The following is a 21,654-nucleotide window of genomic DNA, read 5'->3' as shown; positions in this document are numbered from 1 at the left end:
ATTATGTGTATGCTGAATTACTCTTTTCTTTACTTGTAATAAAACCATGCTGCTGACTGTCCTGAAATCTCTGTAATTTCAGGTATACTATTTCCTGAAGGACCATGAACTATCCCGTCCAGTTCCTCAACAGTTTGCTAAAGAGATTGCTATTGCCTGCAGTACTGCTCTTTGCCCGCACCTTAAAACCTTGAAAAATAATGGGATGAGTAAGATCGGCTTGAGGGTTTCTGTTGACTCAGATATGGTAATCTTTCAACTTTTATTGCAGACACTCCCATTTCAGCTAAAATCTCTTTCATGTGAAGACCTTAGATCTCTTTTGGAATATGTTTAGTTTTTTGACCTACTTGGATCCAGACTGAGAATGAAGTTTCATGAAGAAGCTGTCTTAATGACTAGTGTTTCTTAAAAGGAATACTCCTGTTTCCTTATTCTGCCTAAATTCCCTAACAGTTGCTTGCTGTAAACTGTCAGTCCTTCCCTAGTTCTAACCCTCTCGGACACTCATCTGCCTCCGAGGTGAGTCAGTTTAGAGAACACAAAGAGCTAATTTTCCAATGCTTTTCTCAAAGTGTGAGGTTTTCAGCTTGTTTTGTTCCCTCATGTAAGGGATATTTGCACCAAAATCTGTACAGCAGGAAAGGACAGGTTTGCTCAGCTGAGGATGGATGAGGGAAGGCAAGGCTGTCCAGTATGGGGTGCTCCTTAAAAGACTACAAAACTGTCAGGCAGTTCAGTTCCTTGCCTCTGGAGGCATTCTGTTACACCTCCTTACCTTTTTTGAGAGAAGCTGGAAACACAGTCCTGAAAAATCTAGTTTTCAGTAGCATATTTTGTAATTAATCTAATAGTAATTGTGATACTAGGATATAATTAGGTCATCCTTGGACATCAGACTGGAGCAGACTTGGACACAGAATCTGGGGCCCTGTAAATGCAGGAGTATGTACACTTCTCTATAGCAAGCCTAATCAGTCATGATTGACCACAAAGTCCTTCCAGTTGTCCGTGTTTGAATGTTGTCACTTCATGCTAGCTGAAATTTTTTTTTTTACCAAGATACCACAATTTTATATTGTCTTGTTAATACAAGAAGTTTTAATATCATCATGGATGTGTTTTCCTTCTAGGTTGAGTACTTAGCTGGATCTGAAGGTCACCTTCTCCCACAGAACTATCTGAACGAACTGGACAGTGCTCTGATTCCTGTGATTCATGGTGGAATGTCAGATCCTACCAGTCTACCACTGAAAATTGAATTAATATTTTTCATTATAGAACATCTGTTTTGATGATGCTGAATACAGGCAATATACTGATTTACTAGATCTGAACACCAAAGTTATAATTCTACAAACACTAAAAATGTTAAAGTTTATAAATCTGTTATGTTTAAATAGATTTTCAAACTGTTTCTTAAAACTGTCAAATCCTCTCTGGTTACTTCATCACGGAAGAATTGTAGTTTGTAATTTTTCCTAAAGTTCTGAAAGTTTACACTTAATACAGATGCAGAAGAGGGCAGGTTTTGTTGTTACCTCTTTACACAGTTGTAGCATTTACTATATGTAGTGTAACTTCAAGCCATACTGTCTTCCCTCTTAACCTCAAATAAATGAGTTACTAAAATGGCTGTGGTTACCTCTGATCTCCGCAGTGTGTGCTTTCCATGTGCAAATGAGCTCAACGCTGAAGTAGAAGCCGGCACAAAACTGTTTTCTTGCCATTTGAGATTCAAAGAGGAGATCTTTTGTAGCTGACTGCAAATTTCATGTGTCAGTATGAAATGCAGCTGCATGCCTTCTGACACGTGTTCACGGTCAGCGTGAGGAAGAATTTTGTAGGTATGTTTATATGAAGACTTTGTAGTTGAAGCCTTTAATATTAGGATATTGTGCTGGTGCTTCAGGAACAACATATGCTCTAAATTATTTTTTTTACAGAATAACGCATTTCTTTCTTGTATTTATAAGAATTTATCTAACTTAAATTGATGCTATTTTTATAAATAGTGGTATCTTTTCTTTACTTTGTGCTCAGAAGTCCTGATACAATTTGACCTTTCAAGGATTAATAATAAACCAGATTACTGTTGATGTAATCTACATTTAGCAATAAATCAGACAAGAATTCTGCAATATCTTTTCTGTTCCTATCTACTGCTTTTGTCACCTCTGAGTAGCCACCTTTACTTTCAGGGAGAATTGATGTATTAAGTGTGAATTTTCATGAACAGGTTGATTTGTTTGTTTGTTTTTCTTTTTTAGTATACCTGAGGATCTTGTATATTATGTATTTTTGATATTGGGTCATTAAGATCTATTTATGTATTTGTGATGCATGTGATTTGTATGGAGGTTCGGTGAACCACAGGGTTTGGTAACTGTCACACAACTGTTGATCAAGAACAGAACCAAAACTAAATATTATATATATGCAAGATACAGATTGTTTTCAGTAAAAATGCTGGTACAATTTTATAATGAGACTATTAAAAATGTTGATGCCTTCTTTATGCTAATAGGGGATACTTCATGTTTTTGTATCAAAAACAATTTGTAACTTAACCTCATCTGCTCTGTGGTTACCTGTGCTTCAAAGTACCAGCCCTAGAAGGGTTCAGGCTTCAGGATCCTTCCCTGGAGGAAACTGAGGCAGCATTTGAGCTGGTTAATGTAACTTGAGACAAACTGCAGTTCTGGAGAAGCAGAAACAAAACATGTCCTTGCTTAAAAAGAGGCACCAGTGGGAGGCTGAACAGCCATTGCTGACTGTTGTCCCAAGTGTCCTGTCCTGCATGGGGCAACCAGCAGCAGAGGTGACCAAGGGAACAGGTGACTTGCCACTCACCCACTACTAATGTTAAGTCAAGATCAATAAAGTTAACTAAATATTTGATATCTGAGTTTGGTTATTTATTTTTTTAAGAAAGATGACACTGTGGGGATGTGTGTTGACCTCACAACCCTTTGAGGATTTTACTTACGGCACCTTTCCCACCGCAGCCCTAGGCGGGATTGGGGGGGTAGGGGGAGATGCTGCCTGGGCTGGACTCACAGAATCCCAGAATGTCAGGGATTGGAAGGGACCTGGAAAGCTCATCCAGTGCAATCCCCCCATGGAGCAGGAACACCCAGATGAGGTTACACAGGAAGGTGTCCAGGCGGGTTGGAATGTCTGCAGAGAAGGAGACTCCACAACCCCCCTGGGCAGCCTGGGCCAGGCTCTGCCACCCTCACCATGAAGAAGTTTCTTCTCAAATTCAAGTGGAACCTCATGTGTTCCAGTTTGTACCCATTGCCCCTTGTCCTATCATTTGTTGTCACCCAGAAGAGCCTGGCTCCATCCTCCTGACACTCACCGTTTACATATTTATAAATGTTAATGAGGTCAGCCCTCAGTCTCCTCCAGGCTCCAGAGCCCCAGCTCCCTCAGCCTTTCCTCACACGGGAGATGCTCCACTCCCTTCAGCATCTTTGTTGCCCTGCGCTGGACTCTCTGCAGCAGTTCCCTGTCCTGCTGGAACTGAGGGGCCACAGCTGGACACAATATTCCAGGTGTGGTCTCCCCAGGGCAGAGCAGAGGGGCAGGAGAACCTCTCTGACCTACTGACCACCCCCTTCTAACCCACCCCAGGTACCATTGGCCTTCCTGGCCACAAGGGCACAGTGCTGGCTCATGGTCATCCTGCTGTCCCCAGGACCCCCAGGTCTCTTTCCCCTACACTGCTCTCTAATAGGTCATTCCCCAACCTATACTGGAACCTGGGGTTGTTCCTGCCCGGATTCAAGACTCTACACTTGCCCTTGTTATATTCCATTAAATTTCTCACCGCCCAACTCTCCAGCCTGTCCAGGTAGAGACAGCACAGGTAGATGGCAGCAGGTAGATGGCAGCACAGCCTTCTGGCGTGTCAGCCATTCCTCCCAGCTGTGAGTCATCAGCAAACTTGCTGACAGTGCACTCTGCCGCCGGTTCCGCGTCCCGCCGGCAGCCAGGGCCCCGCTGCCCTTCCCCGGTCCGGAGCGCGGCCGCAGCCCCGCGGGCCCAGCCCGGCAGCCGGCGGCGCTCAGCCCGCCCCGCAGCGCCCTCCTCTCACCGCGGGGCGGGCCCGGGCGCGGCGATGGCGGCCGAGGCGCAGTGTAGGAGCTGCGCGGCGGGAACCGGCGCTCCCCGCGGCGGCGGGGCCCAGGGCCGGGGCCGCGGGGCTGAGGGGCGCGCTCCGTTGGCCTGGAGCGAGCCGGCGGTGGATCACTTCCTGAGATCGGGGCGCATCGGGGCCAGAGACGCGGCCGCCGTGAGGTGGTTCCACGCCGCCAACAGCAAGGCCCGGGCCCGGGAGGCTGCGAGAAGTAAGTGTGAGGTGCTGGCGGGCGGCCCTGCCCCCGTTAACGGAGAGCGGGGTGGCTGGTGGTGCCGTCGGGCGCTCCCGCTTTGTCCTCCGGGCGAGACTCGACCCAGGGCGGCCACTCGCCCCTGCGAGCCGCCGGTAGGACGCGGGTTGCCCTTGTGCACTTGTGCCCTTGTGGCCAGGAAGGCAAATGGTACCTGAGGTGGATTAGAAGGGCGTGGTCAGTAGGTCAGAGAGGTTCTCCTGCCCCTCTGCTCTGCCCTGGGGAGACCACACTTGGAATATTGTGTCCAGCTGTGGCCCCTCAGTTCCAGCAGGACAGGGAACTGCTGGAGAGAGTCCAGCGCAGCGCAACAAAGATACTGAGGAGAGTGGAGCATCTCCCGTGTGAGGAAAGGCTGAGGGAGCTGGGGCTCTGGAGCTGGACAAGAGGAGCCTGAGGGGTGACCTTATTAATGTTTACAGACATATAAAAGGTGAGTGTCAGGAGGATGGAGCCAGGCTCTTCTCGGTGACAACCAATGATAAGACAAGGGGCAATGGGTACAAACTGGAACACAGGAGGTTCCACTTAAATATGAGAAGAAACTTCTTCATGGTGAGGGTGGCAGAGCCTGGCCCAGGCTGCCCAGGGAGGTTGTGGAGTCTCCTTCTCTGCAGACATTCCAACCCGCCTGGACACCTTCCTGTGTAACCTCATCTGGGTGTTCCTGCTCCATGGGGGGATTGCACTGGATGAGCTTTCGAGGTCCCTTCCAATCCCTGACATTCTGCGACTCTGTTTGGAGGTGGCGCCATCCCAAAAGTCAGGGTTGTCACCCCGTGTGCAGGTACCACTTCACACACGGGGTCGCGCTGTTCGCTTTTTTTGCATTTTGGCGCAGAAACAGGCGCTGAGCGATCTTTGGCAAAGCTGGCACACCAGGAAACAGTCGCATAATGCATTTATACATCTTAATTTGACTACTCCTAATATTTACATATGCTTATGTCTACTTAAATCTATTGCTCTAAACTTTTCTCGCCTCGGTTTAAATGGTAAACATAAAATTTTCCACGCATGCTTAGTGAGCGGGTGTGACAGTATTCTGACATGAGCCTGTGAGAAACTACCAGAGCCCACGATGGGAACAAGTGTTAGTGGAAAAATACAAGCGGCAAGGACTGCACACTGATTGATACATTAAGGCCAGAGAGATTGATACATATCGATACATCAAGGACAGCGCAGTATCTTGTGGCAGATCAAAGAATGCTTTTATGGTAGCAACTTTGGTGGGAACGCAAAATGTATCGCTGATGTAATGCATAACTCAGCAAATCAGTAATGCTTGAGCAAGCATCCTAACAAGTATAAATAGAAGCCTGAATTTGTAATAAATGTCTCTCATTGCGCCCCATTTGCTACAAGCAGGGGTCTTCAGGAGGTGGGTAGCTTTCGACAAGGAGGCGTGGTTTTGTAATTAAAATGAACTTATAATGAGCACAGCTCGTCAAAGTTCACAACACACCACTAGTCCTTGCTAAATTTTATGGTTTATTACTACATGCATGCTCTTCAAGCTTTATCTCTGGGTATTTTCCTTCAAGTTCCTCCCATAAGTAACCGGTTCCTGTTCTCTTTGAATCCCATTCTTTGTTTTAGGGTCTGCTTTTCCCTCCTGTAAAACTCCATGAACACCAGGATTTTGCTGGTTTCACGCACTCAGGCTCATCTGGGGTGTTGTTCAATTTATGTGTTTGCACAGGGGGACACAGAAGCTTCTGCTGCAGGTCAAACCGGTGTCCCAGGGGTGTAGCGCTGGGGTTGGACCACAGGACCACAGCTCCCTGCGACACCCGCCTGGGCAGCAGCCGACAGGTTCTCCCTGTTCTTCCCTGGTTGGTGTCACGGAAGGTCCCCTTTCCCAGGGTGTGGACACTTCTCCTTGTGGACCCACTCTGGAAAGCAGAAAATGGAAATTACCTGGTTAAAAATCCTTCTCTTCCCTTTCCTTTCCCCTCTTTCCCTCCCTCCCTCTAATACTTCTTGGATTCTACAGGACAGTTTTGTTACTGCTTCCTCCTGTCCCATTTAGTTAAAGACGATTAAAGGATTTCAAGTTATATGCAACCAGTTTATTTCAGTGAATTTTAACTTAATTTATGTGAATATTGAAAAATATGTAATTTATTTTTGTAATTTTGTATGTAATTCGCTTTCTGTTGACTGTATAATCATTATATTTTAAAATGGTTATTTCAGTCTGAGTAACTGTCTGTATTGAATTATCTGCAAATCTGGTAGCACTGCCCAGGCTTTTGGGTGCTTCTCATTACAGAAACCTGTTCTCAAGATCTTGCAGCATTCCTAAAATTTCCACTGACTTGTCTTGTGTTTCAGCCGCCTTTTTGTGGCAGATGTTGCTGGCTGAATTACTTTATTTTGTTTAAAGATTTGAGTGGGATGGGTTTTTCCAATTTTAGAATGGGGCAAAGGGACAGGTCAGTCTCCAACAGTGTTAAAATCTTCTGGTCACGTTTAGTCTAAAAGGCTGTCTGGAACCTGGTAATAAGAGGAAAATATTTGAAATGTAGCACGAGTGGATATATTCATGTTGCTGTTCCTCTGGGAAAAAAAACAAGTGATTGCTTGTCCAATTGTATCTACAAAAGTAACTTTTCACATGCTTGTAGATTTCTGAGGAGTTTAGGGACTGAAGTACACAAATAAATTCACTTGGTGATCTTTGTGACAGGGTGAATGTGCACAGGCCAGCATAGAAAGATTTGCCCTGCCGCTGCGACTCTGAAGCAGACACTGGAATTATTGGATGTGCTTCCATTAGTGCATTTATTTTCAAATCCACAGGTGATGTTCATATGATAGAAGCAGATGTTCTTCTTCGTGGTGGTGAGGGAGGGAATGGAGAACCGATCATGGCTCACCCTCCCGAAACAGACAGTGACAGCACACTGCAGGAATGGCTAAAGGAGATTGTCAACACAGATAAAGGCATCAAACTGGATTTTAAGAGGTATCTCAAGACAAAAAGATTTTTATATTCTTTGGGTTGTGACTAATGAATAATTTTAGAGGCAGCACTAACTATGGTGGTGGTAGACCAAATTTTTCTTATTTTAAAATTCAGTGTAATGCATTCCTTCCTGAACAGAAAATGCAGAATCATAATCAGTAATCAGTATAACTAAGTGCATGTCAAGAATAAAAGCTTTAAAAGTGTTTTGAACTACAAATAATTATTTTATATTAAATTAATTTGTTACCATTGAAATAAATAACTTACGCTTTTTCTATGGATAAACAACGTTTAATCCAATTCCTTGTATTCCTTAAATGTGTGTTCATTAGAGCATAAGCAAAACAGCGCTGGGTGCGCGGGGGATTCGCTCCGCCCAACATGCACACTTTTAACAATAAGAAGTGTGCTTAAATACAGTATGGTGTTACATATTCATAATGACCCCAGAAATGCCTATACATATTCATGACCTTTCCTGCTTTTTTTATTAAAATGAGTCTCAGGTAACCATTTACATATTCCCCTCCCTGACCCTCCCCTGTTGCGCCTGCGCAGTGTCACTTGGTGGTTTTGAGGAGGGGTTTTTGGGGGTCTTTGGATGAAGGCTCCTTCAGCTTCGTCACAGTGGACTTTTTACCTTTGGCTTATTAGGAGGAACTGGCTGGAACCCAAGCTACCAAACCGACTGGAACCAGACTGGCGCCCCCTTTTTGCTGTAAATCTTGGCTATCTTGTCTCCTCAAGGTTGCAGCTGGTGCTGTAAAACTTCTTAGCACAATTAGTTACATACAGCTCTAAACTAGATATTAATTATGTGGTTTAAAATGTTAGCTTGTTAGTTGGCCCTCATTATATAGTTGCTTAACTCTTAAAATGTCAGTTCCCTCTATCAATATAACTTCCTAAACAAGTTTCATAACTTTTTACATAGAACTTAACCACCTTTCCCTTTTCCAAGTTCAGAGTCCGTGCCTCATTTGGTTATACCTGTAAACATTAAACATCTTAGCATGAATCACAACTGCATTTTTCACACCATTCTCTAGAGCTATGTTTTCCCATTGGGGAAACTGAAGTGATAGTGCATGTCTGGGAAATGCCTGTGAGTTTTCTGCTTGCGCAAAGAAATTGGGAAAGACAATTTCTGACGGTGAAGTCAGAGAGTGTCTCCCAGGCTGGACAAGGGGCCGAGCCGCCGGGTCTCTGCCTGGCAGCACACGGGGCCCTCCTGCTGGCATCCGCTTCCCTGGGCCCTGCTCTGCCCTGGAAGGGGAATAAAAGCGACAAGGTTTTACAGGGAGTTTCCGAAAAGCTTGCTGAAAAGCCAAGTCCTCTTCAGGTCTGCTGAAGTTCGTAAAAATTTAGAAATGTCATCCCATACCACCATGAATATCTTCATTTTCCCAGAGGTTTGTGGTTTTTTTTTCCACGCAAGGAGAGGAATGCTATAGAAATGCAGAAAAATGAGAAGTGATTTGTATCTGTTGTATCATGCAATCACAGTTTTCCTGTCAAAGGTCATGAAAACACAAAAAATGTGGGCAGGCTAAATCCTTTTAGAAGGAATCTGTAAATATCTGACCCACCAGAGAACTGAAAGGGCAAGGAAAGTAGATGTTTGCTTGGAATTCTTTGTTGATGGCTGGTTTTATTTTGTTTGATTTTTTTTTTTTTTTTTGGTTGGCTGGGTTTTGTTTTATTTGTGTGTTTCTTTGTGGGGTTTTTTTGTTTGTTTTTAGTTTTTGGTTGGTTGGTTGGTTGGTTAGTTGGTTTTGTTGTTGTTTTGGTTGTTTTGGTTTTTTGTATGCAGGAGAGTATTTTAATTATTGTTTAAATCAATTTTAAGATATCCGACTCTCATTTTTCCACAAGGAATTTCCAGCCAAGTGGAGTAATTTTAAAAAGCTTTAAAAATTATGTTGCATCATAGAAGTCTAATTGCATAAAAGCATTTTAAAAATACAACCACACATTGCTGATATAGTCAAATGAGTGATAAAACAATTTTGTATTCTTTTGAGAAATATTTATTTGGATGGCATTGCTGAAGTTTTGAAGATTATTTTAACAGTGCTTAAAAATATATATTTTGTATTTTTCTACTCTGTCAGTATGATTGAGTACACAGTCACATTTCCTGCGGGCTTTATCTACAGAAATGAATCTATTCTGCAAAAGGACTTCAGAGTCCCACTTTAGAAATGCCAGAATCATTCAATATGGAGTCAGCAATACTTTTGAATTTTCCAGATGCTGTGAAATAAAAACAGTTATGTCCGTGGGTTTTTTGTTGTTGTTTGTTTCAAGAGATGCTGCTTTAGGCTTTCTTCTCTTTACATTATCTTGTACTTTGTAGTAAAAAGGAAGGCATTCCAATGTTTTTGACATTTACTTGTATATGGGAAAATGTGAAATGTTCTGGGCTCAGACAACGTGAGAAATGCTGAAGTCAATAATGTTAACTCAAGCTATGACTCACTTTTCTCCAAGACGAGCTAATACTAACTGGAAGTGTGTAGTGGAATTCCTTCCAATATAAGCAGCTTTCTCAACAGTACAAAAGTTAAAATTACTTTTCACAGGAAAAAACAGGGGCAGCTCTAGGTGGGATTTGGCTTTGTAGTTAACCTAATGTAACAACTGGCTGCCATTCACGTTTTTGGCTGCAAATCCTGACACGATCCACCCAACCTCATCGTGAGCGAGGTTTGGGAATAGCTTGGTACTTAGCCGTCTCTAATAAACAGTGAGAATAGTTTTTTACCGCTTTGTGTCCCTGCATTCACAGACTGCTGAACAAGGAATTGAACAGGGAAATTTGACCCTGCAGAACAGCGTGAAGAGTTTTCAGTTGGCTCAGCTCTTTATCAGGTCACTGCGAGGTTTTGAGGAAGAGAACAGAACTTATTCAGAACTTTTGACGACTTGCAGGAGGAAACACGGATCCTTGCTAATTAGTAAGGAAATCACAACCCTGACCATAATAAATTCCTGAAGGTTATATAGAAATTTGCTGTAAGAGAAAAAGTACATATTTTATTGGCATTCATTCCCTTTCCCCATTATACCACTTTTCCTTTCCTTCCTTGATACTGCTGTTTCAAAAGTTTTGTTAGGATAGAGAAAAGTTATCTTTTGCATCCTAGTTATGCTTTTTTCTTTGAGAGAACAGTGAGAATATGTGATTTAAGATATTTTGTTAAATGCTTCCAAGAGATGCTGCATTGGTCCCTCTACTGACTATATCTCATACTTAAAAACTAGCTGTAGGATGAATACCTGATGGGCAGACTTCACATACCACCACCATGCCACACTTTGGAGCTGTGAGAACACCCACGATCAGGGATAAAATTTTCAGATGGGTGACTTTACAGTCTATAAGTTGCCTGAAAATGTTAAGGTTTTGGGTTTTTATTCTCCTAGTGCGGGTGCATTATCTTGCACGGTTGTGAAGCGAACTTTCTGTCTGTTAACTGGATCTGAAATACAGACAGAAGCTTAACCACTTAAGGTGCTGTTAAGGTTGAGAGAGATTAGTTTTACCCTTTGAACAGTGTATAAACTTCAGGGACGAGTAAATCGAATAAATATATTTAAATTCATGGTAGTATTTGTGGCTTTCAGGTATCTTCAGCCCATTAGTCTAATCTAAGCCAAAGTGTTAGAGCCTGCAGTGGCTTCCTTTATTAAAATCCTTCCCAAGTGTTCAGTAATATCCAATTCTTAACAGGTTACAGTCAGAAGATTGATGAGATAAGAGCCACGAAGCAGTTCGTGTTGAGCCACAGGGAGACAGGAGGCTTGCAGCACTTCACGCCAGCATAGTCACCTGATGCTATCGTAGAAAAGATCCTCAGCATTTGCTCTCTGGCTTACAGGGACAGTTTCATTAACGTATCAATCTATACAAGCGCTGTGCATCGCCCGTCCTGGGTCTGAGGGAAGTGTCTTGTCTCTCCGGTGTGTTTTGGACACAGTCTAGAAGCCGTCCGACCTTCCCTGGAGCTTCTTGAGCACGTGAAGCAGCATTTGAGGCGACCCGTTTGGATCAACGCAGACATCCTGCCGGGACCTAATGGAAGTAACGCTGCGGTGGATGCTAAAGGATTCCTCGACACTGTCACTTCGTTCTTCCCAGATGTGACCTTATCGCTGGGATGGACAACTGGCTGGCACCCTGGCAAACACAACAGAGGTAAAGATGGAAAATTTGATTTTTACGCCGCAACGTCTGTTTTCTTCAAATTCATTTAACAGTGGATTCAGAATAAGTTCTATGCCACCCAGTCAGTTCGAAAATAATAGTCACAGAATCACAGAATCGACTGGGTTGGAAAAGACCTCAGAGGTCATCGAGTCCAACCCTTGGTCCAACTCTAGTCCCTTTACTAGATCATGGCACTAAATGCCATGTCCAACCTGAGTTTAAAAACCTCCAGGGACGGCGAGTCCACCACCTCCCTGGGCAGCCATTCCAATGGCTGACCACTCTCTCTGCAAAGAATTTCTTTCTAATATCCAGCCTAAATTTCCCCTGGCAGAGTTTAAGCCCATGCCCCCTTGTCCTATTGCTGAATGCCTGGGAGAAGAGACCAATCCCCACCTGGCTAGAACTGCCCTTCAGGTAGTGTAGTGAATGTAGGAAGAATTCTTTTCTTCATTGGAGTATGTTTTATACTGTTTCATAGCATTTAGGTCAGTGTTTTAGTTGCAGCGGAACTGTATAAAACCATGATATTTTAATTGTTAAACAGTATTTTGTTCTTCAACTTATTCACACATGCTGAGGAATTTTGGGGGACAAATTGCTTACACCCTGTTCCAGGTCATCTGCTCCCTGAATCCTGACTGGATTGGTTTGGTAATTGGAATTCTGGCACATTTCCTGAAGCAAAATAGGTTAGCTGGAAGTTTAAAACCCTCCAAGTGTGCTTGTGCAGTAGATAACTGAAATAAAATTCTAGGTCCACTTTGCTTTTAACCTTTCATTTCTGTTGAATAATTGAGTTTTTGCAGTCAATTTCCCAATTTATTGATGTTAGTAACATTTTTAAATCTAAGTTTTGAGAATCTAACTGTGGTTTCTTACTGTTAATCCCTAACTTGAATTTCAGTCCTGAACATGTAGCTGTTATTTTGTGGTCTTTTTCACAGGCTTCCTCTCATAATTCTCATAGCTGCTTTATTAGCGTGTTTTACTCCAGTGCACGTAATTTGTGTGCAGTAGCGTAGTCCTCACCAGTGTTGCCTGTAACTACAACAGCAAAATTATACACCTTTCTAAATTGCTAATTCTTCATTACTAAGATTTAATATTGTGTTATGAGGATTTTGTTGCATGTTATACAGTAACTTCACTAAACTGTAAGTTAAATCGTGAAGTAGTTTAGAAAAAGTAAAAAGTTTTAGAAGTAGTTTAAAGTATTTTCAGTGAAGTAAAAAGTTGCTGGAAATCATGTACTGGAAATACTGTAATGAGGTTTTTTTAATAAACATAACTTTATCTCCATTCTAAATTTAAGTTTATAGTAATGCTAATTGAGCATATACTGTAAGACATGAGAAAAGCAGTGTATTTTACTGATTTCAGCAAGTTGCTGGGGTTTTTTAACATTTGGTGCTTTAAGTTTTCAGTCACAACCTGTACTTGAGAAAATAAATGAACTGTTGTTATTGGAGTTCAGATTTTCATAGCCTGTAGAAATAAGAGAATATTAAATAGCTCCAGTGCTTATAAACATTTCAACAGCAAGCACTTGAAGTGTTTTAGATTGCTTGGTTTTAGCATTTTTAAGTACATAACATTTTACATTATTCATTTCTCTCTAGCTTAAAGACTTCTATTGCATTCATTTGATTTTTTTTCAATTTTTTTCCAAATGTTTGGTTTTTAAGCGTCACTGTCAAGTTAAAACTAGCCCATGTTGCAGTCAATGGCAACATTGCTTTTTAGAGAGAGAGCAAAGAGATAATTTCCTGGACATTAGAAAATGTCACATTCTGTAGCTATATGTAAAATTACACTGCGATAAAGAGAAATAAAGATTTTCAAAATAACTTCATTTTTTCCATGTTAGTATTACTTTTCTCCTCTGGGACAATGACATTTTTTTAAATAGTGATTTAGCGATTTCAGTTTAGAGTTACATCACTTTCACAAAACCAGTGTTTGCTTTTGTATTATCTTGCAGCCTAACCATTCTAGAATTTATTGTGTCTGTATACAGATTGTATTAGTGAATAATTCTTTTTAATCGGTGGTCTTTATCGTAGGCTATGATTGGGCGATGGTGAAGGAAATGGCTCAGATATGCAGTACTGTTTCCCAGCCTGTAACTTTCCCTGTTAGAGCAGCATTGGTGCGACCGTCAGTGTCTGAGCTGTGCTGGTTAATGCAACAGTCGGATAGGTAAGTTTGAGGCCTTTATATTCAGTTGTCTTTATTGCAAAGGCACATAATTGTTTAAATTAAATATAGCACAGTTATCTGTACGTATTTATGCCAGTTACAGTGACAATATTTTTTATTCTAGGTTATGCCTTCAGGTCTGTATTTCATTTAGTTCCTACATTGTGTTGTCACACAGAAGTGGTCACTATTCCTTTATTTAAAATAATAAAATTCCAAAAGCCTCATTTAAAATTACTTACTAAAGGTAGGGAATCTTGTGTAGGTTTGTAATCCAGTCACACTATAAACATTTCGTAAGACTAGTGTAGTCAGTTAGACCAAGTAGTTGGATGCTACAATTTGGAATTAATTAAATTTAAATACTTACATTTTATAGATACTTTTTATTAGATTCAGCATTTATATTTTCTGTAATAAAGTGACATAAAACATTAATGGTGACTTTTAGGTTAGAATTTAATGAGTATGCTACAAAGCTGGTTTTGCTTAAGTACTTGAAATACTTCCAGAGGTTTCCAAACACTGACTTAGTATTTATTTTTAAAAATAGTTCTCACAGACGCATAACAATTTCATAGAAAAAAAGCTATTTGCATATAATGGAATAAAACGGGCTTTGTACATACTATCTTTAACTCATCTTTATCACCTACTCTGCCAACCTACACTTTATTAAAGTTGTTCCTTAAGCATCAACCATCCAATAGGTTCTCACTGGATCCAAGCGTTATTCCCACTGAAATACTAGGATTTTCTCTTTTACCTCAGCATAAAAATCCTGGTTTTTCTTAGTGGCATGATTAGAAGACACAAATTCCAGAGCCAGTTTTGCTGACATACAACTAAATTCTGAAGATTGTGGAGCAGAATGCTTTTAGCTTTAAATGATACTTCGAAGTTTTTCAGGGTTTTTTTAGAGTTGCAATAAAGTCTGTGCAATTAATGAGCAAAGTGTATGTGGTAACGTACAGAAGATATATTCAGTTAATCAGATGGTATTGTTACATATCATGTATTAGGTGACAAAACGGTGTGAAAATCACTGACATTGCCTCATATTTTCTGTTATAATGCTCTGCTTGTAACTGTTTATTACTTTGTCAAACTTTAAATGCTCAGCCTGGTAAATTTCTTTGCTGAATATCGGCCTAAGAGTTTTTATTTTAGTCCTTGCTAGGTTTGGCAGAACAGTTCACACAAGGACCAGGCTACAGATAAATTGTTCTGGGTGGTGCAGGAATGTCCACCTTCAAAGTTTTGGGAATTTCTAGCAAGTTTAGCCTTAGAAGCGAGAACTGGGGCCAAATTGTGTGACTTACCTCTGTAATGAGGAAAGAAGAATGTGTCAAAGGAGTAGACTTCTACAAATTTTAGCTTTTGTGTGTCAAACAGAGGTCTATTTAAAGACTATCAGGCGTATTCTTCAGCTGCTCTGCCTGTACCGAGCATTCTGTGCAAACCAGGATGTGTTTGATCATGCCAGTTTCTGGGGTATCGTTTCGATCCAGAAATTGCTTTTCCCATTAACTTGGAGTTCCTGTGGTAACAATGGGGTTGGAGGGGCTCGCAGCGCTGTCGGTGGTGCCAGAGATCCAGGGTGGTGACTTACCTGGGTGTACAGGGTGAGGAACGCAGGGACATATTAAACTGTTAATTCTGATGGTTCATAAGCTCTCGTTGCTTACCTTTGAAATCTAAACGACATTAAGTTTTTGGTATTTAATTACATTCCTGAAACTGAGATACCATAGTCCTGAATATTTTCAGGAGTCTGCTAGTGCAGTGTCTTACACACTTTATCTTAAGATAATAACATATTCTTTTTCTCTCTTTTTATTCTTTTGCTTTTTTCCTTTTTTTTTTTTTTTCTTTTTTTTTTTTTTAATACAGTTACAGCCTCACTGTTTGGACAGGAAAAGAAGATGTGTATTCTGTAGAAGATTTGCTTTACATCCGAGAAAACTTTGATAAAAGTAGGGTTTATTATGACATCTTGGAGCCACAAAATTCTGAATTCAAAAAGGCCATAGGAGTAGAATAGAAAATACAAAGCACGCAATTTCTGACCTTATAATACTTAGCCTTTTCAAGTGTGAAGATTTCTTGCTCAGGGAAATACATTTTCCTTCCCAAAATAATCTTACAGAACACAGCCGTGGTATCTGTATAACACTTTACTGAAAGGCTTCCCAAATAGAAATTTTAATGCCACCTTTAAGAGGTCAGAATTGTTACTTGCCATATGCATTTTCCTCTCATTCACCCAGTGGTGTGTAGTAAATTCCGCTCATGTTAACTAAATATAGTACTTCTTCCCTGCAAGCATATAAAAGGGAGGATGGCCCAGTGGACAGTCGAGGACCAAATAATTTGCTGCTAACTGCTTTTGTCTAAGCCAAAATCTGTGGGACACTCAGTCACTACCAAAACTTGTTTTCGCTTTTTACAGGGGAGGAAAAGAGTCAAGACTATCTTAAGTACAAAACTATGCAGTTCCCAAAGTGGTTATTTTGTAGCTCATCTAGAAACACTCAGTTTTTAATGCTATTGCAATTAGATAATGTTTTCACTCCTAGTCAACAGATTCTGTTTGCTGGATGTGAAGAGCCGGGTGTGTGATGCTACGCATCCCAGAGAGAAAGGTTATTTTTACCAGATAAAACTAATAGGTTCTCCGCAGCATGGTTATTGTGAATTCCACCTCATGGCTTGTCTCTGTGCTTTCTGAGTCATCACTCCGAGAGCTGCTGAGCTGGAGTTGTCTCTGCACCGCGGGAGGTGCTGGGGCAAACAGAACACCCGAAATGAAGAATGATCCTGTCCTGTACGTGAAGCACGAAGATGGATTACCGTGAGATACACCTCAGAGACAGCACCAAAAGAGCTGTAGTGGTTTATAAAATAGAGAACTGCTGGTGGCTCTTTCAAGAGTTTTAAACTAAAGTGTAAGAGGAGTTACCTAAAATGTTGCACTGCCATCTTTCTGAAAGCCAGAGGCTCTAGGAATGAAGTCGCTGCACAGTGATTAGTGCCTACGGCGAAGATTGTACGTTTCTGTGAAAGTACAGTTATTTGCTACATTCTCCTGGATTGCGCATATTTTTAACTCTCAGAATATGATTTCGAAAGTTTTCAAAAGTTGATGTTGCCTTTGAAAAATTCTGAAATCATTGCAAACGTTTATTTTCTGCAGAAGGAGCCCAACCTCTTTCATTTCAAGCATTTTTTTTGGCTCTCTTGCTTCTGCATCCCTTAAAATGAATACAGATACTGAAATCTCTGCAGATTGAGATAGAAGTTGTGTATTGTCATATTTTGCCAAATGCTACATTTTGTTTTTTTTTTCACAATGACACAGGAGATTTTGATTTCTAAATGAAATCTGACTCTGTGAAGAGTTGTCTCTTTGCCCTCCTTTCCCCATTCCTCTCACATGCATTAATTTTTTAAACTTTGACATTTTGCACAACACTGAACAGGCTGTTAGAACTATAGAGTTAATTACAGCGTTTTCTGGTTCTTACAGCTTTTTTTCTAATAGTATTAGTACAACTGTGGTAGAAAAGTTAGTTATATTTATTAATCCTAGATCATGAAATATGGTGATTTCATGCAGCCAGTAAAATTCAAGATTCCTGGTTGCTACTTAAGCTCCTTTGCCAGGTTTATCTAATAGTTATTTTACATTATTGAGGGGCAGAGCTTTCATAATTTTTGTTAAGATATACTTTCAAGAATAAGATATACTTGGGTAAAATTAGGCAATATTTTTCCAAATAAGGAAGAAAACCATCTAGTTATACTTGGAATAATTAGGCAGGGTACTTAAATTAATTTACACAGTCAGTCAGTATGAATGGTGATAACCACCAAAAGGTCAAGTTTGGTAGTGTGACCTTTTAATGAATTGTGAGATATATTTTTAAATTCACTGTGACAACATGATCTGATTTGAACTGATTGAACCTCTCAGTTCTTTATGTTTTCCTTGAGCTTTGCTTGCACTCTTTACTGTATGTGGGAGGAGGAGGGATTAACTGTTTCCTAACATCATAACTATGGAAAATAATTTAAATACTTCAAAGACGCTTTTCTAAGACAGACCATATTGACTACCACAGGTTCAGGAGCTGTTGTGTGAACAGACCTCATCACGGGGTGTCTGTTTTGGGTGATGCCCCTTCCACTCAGCTCCCCTTCCGGGAGAACAGGGTACAAGACTGACCAAAGCTCCAGTTAAGCCAGAGTTATAGGCATTGCTTTGAATCTGTAGCATCTACAGTAAATCAGTAAGAAACAGTATAATTCGGAGTTTTTTATATTCTGGGATATACCATTGAACAAGAAGCGCTTCGGGGACATCAGCCAGCATTAGCGATCAAACGTGACCTAGCTGCATTACCTAAAATGAATTGGGTGGGCAGGTGTTGCAATAACATTTACTTTTGAGAGACATAAAGGAAATAGCATGAGGACACTGTAGTCGTGTTATTTATTGAATGAAAATGCCGTTAAAGATCGTGGCATTTTTTGTATTATTCTTATTAAACACTTTATTAGTTCTAGGCCGAGTGTAGATTTCTTTTCAAGATATTGTCAGTCATTCAGAAGCAGCAACACTTTCTAGCCACACATTTACTTCTAAAAGATTCAAAGACAAGAGTATCTTCTTGTCCTTTTGTTCCACAATTTAAATAGATGTTTAGGACTGGCAGGGACTCCGAGATCTGTTTCAGCTCCTCGTTGCAACTGGTTAAGTTTATCAACTTGTGAGATTTTATCCTTCAGTTGGTTGGGCCTTTTTGTGTTCATACTGAAAAACTTTTCTGTTGTTTAGAAACCTTTTTCCCACTTCTCAGTTCACACCTGGAGTATTAGGACTTCTTAAAACTGGTTAAACTCTTAAGTAAAAAACATTATCAGAAGTTGTCAGAAGTATTTGTAAGGGTACAGGCATCATGAAAGATATATCGCTGAATAATATATGTGGATATGAATAAGCAGGGATATTCAGATAAAATAAAATGAAGACATGATCTGGATTACCAGAAAAATTAATTAAGGTGATGAAACACGTAAAACTAGATTAAATAAAATGCTGGAAACTAATTCCATGAAGCATTCTTGCAGTGACAGAAAGGTTTGACTATATGGCAAATTTGATTATTCTGTATGGATTGTCCCATATATCTGAGTTTCTGAATGTTTTCTTTTTTATTTTTATTTGGATTTTAGTTTCCTGTGATGATGTTTATGTCAGTCTGGTTTTTCATGTAAATAAATTAATTGGAATTTGTTTCGCTGCTTTCATGCCAGTCTTCATACAAACACTCTCCTTCTGAAATAAGATGTGTAACTGTGGGGCTGACAATAAGATAATAAACGTGAGATGAAACCCAGTGGCAGTTCTGTGCCTTGTACTTAAAACTTCATTTAGGAGCTATAAATTCTGCCACCTCTTTCTGAAATTATTTTCTCTCTTAGTGTTTCTTCATGTCTGTCAGGGTTTGAGACTTAATTGTCTTTCTTACAAGAAAACCTGGTTGACTTTAATGGAGTTAGGTATTGTTCAGGATGTCCCAGTGAGTTAACTGATTAATAAAACATTTCTAATTTACTGCAAGTGTAGCTCAAGTTTTTATTTTTCTTTGAATTTGATTGACCTTTCTAAATAGATAAAATAACATGTTGTGGAAGAGAAGTGACTTCATGAGTCCTGCACAACTACTCAATGATATCCTGCAGTAATGTGGAAGTTTACTGATGAAAGCAAAACAGAAGCTGATATTTTTGAGGTTTGTACTGTTTAAATGCCCCCAGAGATGCATTTTTTACAAGAAGTTGTCTCCCATCTTCATTGTTCATTTGAATAATTATTCAGCTTTGGCCTCCTCTGACTAAAAAACAAACAAACAAACAAAAACCCCAAACACACCATCGTTTTCATGTCAGCAATGTATGTGCAGCCACCCCTGGAATCTCAATTTGAACCTTCCGAATTACCTCATGCAGAATTGGGTTTACATCAACCTCTGCCCCCGCAGCCCGCCATCAGGAATTTATGTTATTGGTGATAAGACGGAGTTACTGAATCGCACAGAAAGTCTTTATAACTCATTTAATAATTTGGTGATGAAATGGCACTGTCCTTCAAGAAAAAATGTAGAAATTACGGTGTTCGGGTAATAAAAATGTTTGGGCTGGTTTGGGTTTTGTTTGCTCTTAAATGTCAGAGAACGCTTGTTATTAATTGCATCTTACATAATATTCCAGAATCAGGAGATTGTCTGTAGATTCAATGTTCTTCTAAAATTCATTTTACTTGATTCAAAATTTCTTTCAACTTTCTCAGTATTTCTTTTAATAAAAGTACTAATATAAAAAATATATATTTGGAAGTGTTTGGACAATTTTTTAAAGAAACATTTTTCCGTGAGATTTATGTATGTATGTATGTATGTATGTATGTATGTATGTATGTATGTATTAGAAACCTTTTCCCACCACAAAACTATTTCATTTCTTGGCATTTTAATTGAAAACCAATTTTTTGTTGTGTTTTGATGCTCCCAGATATTTATTCTTCAGTTGCACCATTTTTTGTTGTAAGAATACCTGTTCCCCTATGCAGTGTGATTCCCTGATGCACAGGCTTATCTTCTATGTATTAACTTGTTATATATACTGTCAGTTTTACCAAGAGTTTTACCTATAAATCTTGTGCTATATGCAAAAGTGAGGGTGTTCTGTTATCCTTTAGTTCTTTGCCTCTCTTCTAGGGCTTCGATGGACAAGTTTTAGCACGTCTTTGCAGTGAAGATGTTACCACCTTCCTCTACCTACTATTACATCTGATATGCCTTTTTACTGCAAATTACTGTAATTGTTATTACCATTTTACCAGCATCACACTCCAAAATGCACTGGGGTGTTAAGGTCAGTGTTCCTGTATACAGGAGCAGTAACTTTGGGCAGATTGGTACAAAAAGCAGCTGGGGATAACATCTCAGGCTTGTTCATTAAAACCCATAATTGTGCTTCCAGTACAATTCAAAGTATTGTACTCTTATCGTCATCTGAATTTTGAACATCTAAATTTTTGAGTAAATCGTATGTTGTTTTTTTAATATCCATATACTTTGGTTTGTTTCCCTTGAATTTTTCAGTGACCCTCCTGTCATAGCTGTTGCTTTCACTGCCCAATTTTGATTCCTCTCATTGCTATAGCAGAAAAAAAAATTGAATATGCACATTCATAATCTGAGTGGGGTCAGTCCAAGCAGAATTAAAATGTTTTTAAAAGGTGTTCTCAATATTGTGTTTTTAAAATGTCTGTACAGGTCATGTTTGTATTTTGAAATGGACTAGCTTTTGAGAGAGAAAACTGTAAGTCGTGCCACCCTTGCAGCTCATTAAAGTGTTCAAAATTACTAACTGGTGCCTTCAGGGAAAAAATACAGGAATTAATTACAGTTCATCAGCATGCATCTGCATCTGGATTTCAGAAATTTGGGAATAAATGGGACTGTATACAATTCTTAAAAAAAAAAAAATTCTTCACTGCTTAATTTAAGATCTTAGCACGTTTTTTAAATGGCTGAACAGAAATTCACTTATTTTCCTGCCTCTGAATTAACATTAGATCCGTGGTGTGGTGCTGGCACAGGGGATCCCGTCTTTGTGGTTAAATTTAAAATGGTAGGTTTGAGTTCATGTTGGTAACTCTGAATCCGGGAGTGCTGAACTGTTGATACCTTAGCTTCCTGAGTCCCAGTTTAGTCCCAGTTTAGCTGAGCAGTATGGCTGAGGCAAGCCTGGCTTTGAGCTGGAGGTTGGTCAAGACCTCCAGGAATTCCTTTCAG

At 40.1% G+C, this 21,654-nt stretch overlaps 2 protein-coding genes across 4 annotated transcripts in view; both read left to right on the top strand.

The window, feature by feature from the left end:
* ZFYVE16 (zinc finger FYVE-type containing 16) overlaps positions 1-2,901 on the top strand; it is a 28,559-nt gene extending 25,658 nt beyond the window's left edge. For all 3 annotated transcript variants that reach the window (XM_082074788.1, XM_082074787.1, XM_082074786.1), the window contains 2 exons: positions 83-247; positions 1,134-2,901. In XM_082074788.1, coding sequence (XP_081930914.1) covers positions 83-247; positions 1,134-1,295 — 327 coding nt within the window. In that variant the 3' untranslated portion in view covers positions 1,296-2,901. The remainder of the gene's footprint in view (positions 1-82; positions 248-1,133) is intronic.
* Positions 2,902-4,126: 1,225 nt separating this feature from the next.
* Positions 4,127-20,409, top strand: FAM151B (family with sequence similarity 151 member B; the record flags this gene model as incomplete). The annotated part of the gene is made up of 6 exons (XM_082075154.1): positions 4,127-4,355; positions 7,206-7,371; positions 11,358-11,575; positions 13,654-13,789; positions 15,683-15,765; positions 16,369-20,409. 6 exons carry the CDS (start codon positions 4,127-4,129, stop codon positions 16,518-16,520), a joined length of 984 nt encoding a protein of 327 aa, XP_081931280.1. The 3' UTR covers positions 16,521-20,409.
* Between the last annotated feature and the right edge of the window lie 1,245 nt (positions 20,410-21,654).

Source organism: Streptopelia decaocto, assembly GCF_964273445.1.
Source record: "Streptopelia decaocto genome assembly, chromosome: Z".
Lineage (NCBI taxonomy): Eukaryota > Metazoa > Chordata > Aves > Columbiformes > Columbidae > Streptopelia > Streptopelia decaocto.
The sequence above is the reverse complement of the archived record's forward strand: the minus strand, read 5'-3'. Positions and strand labels throughout refer to the sequence as shown.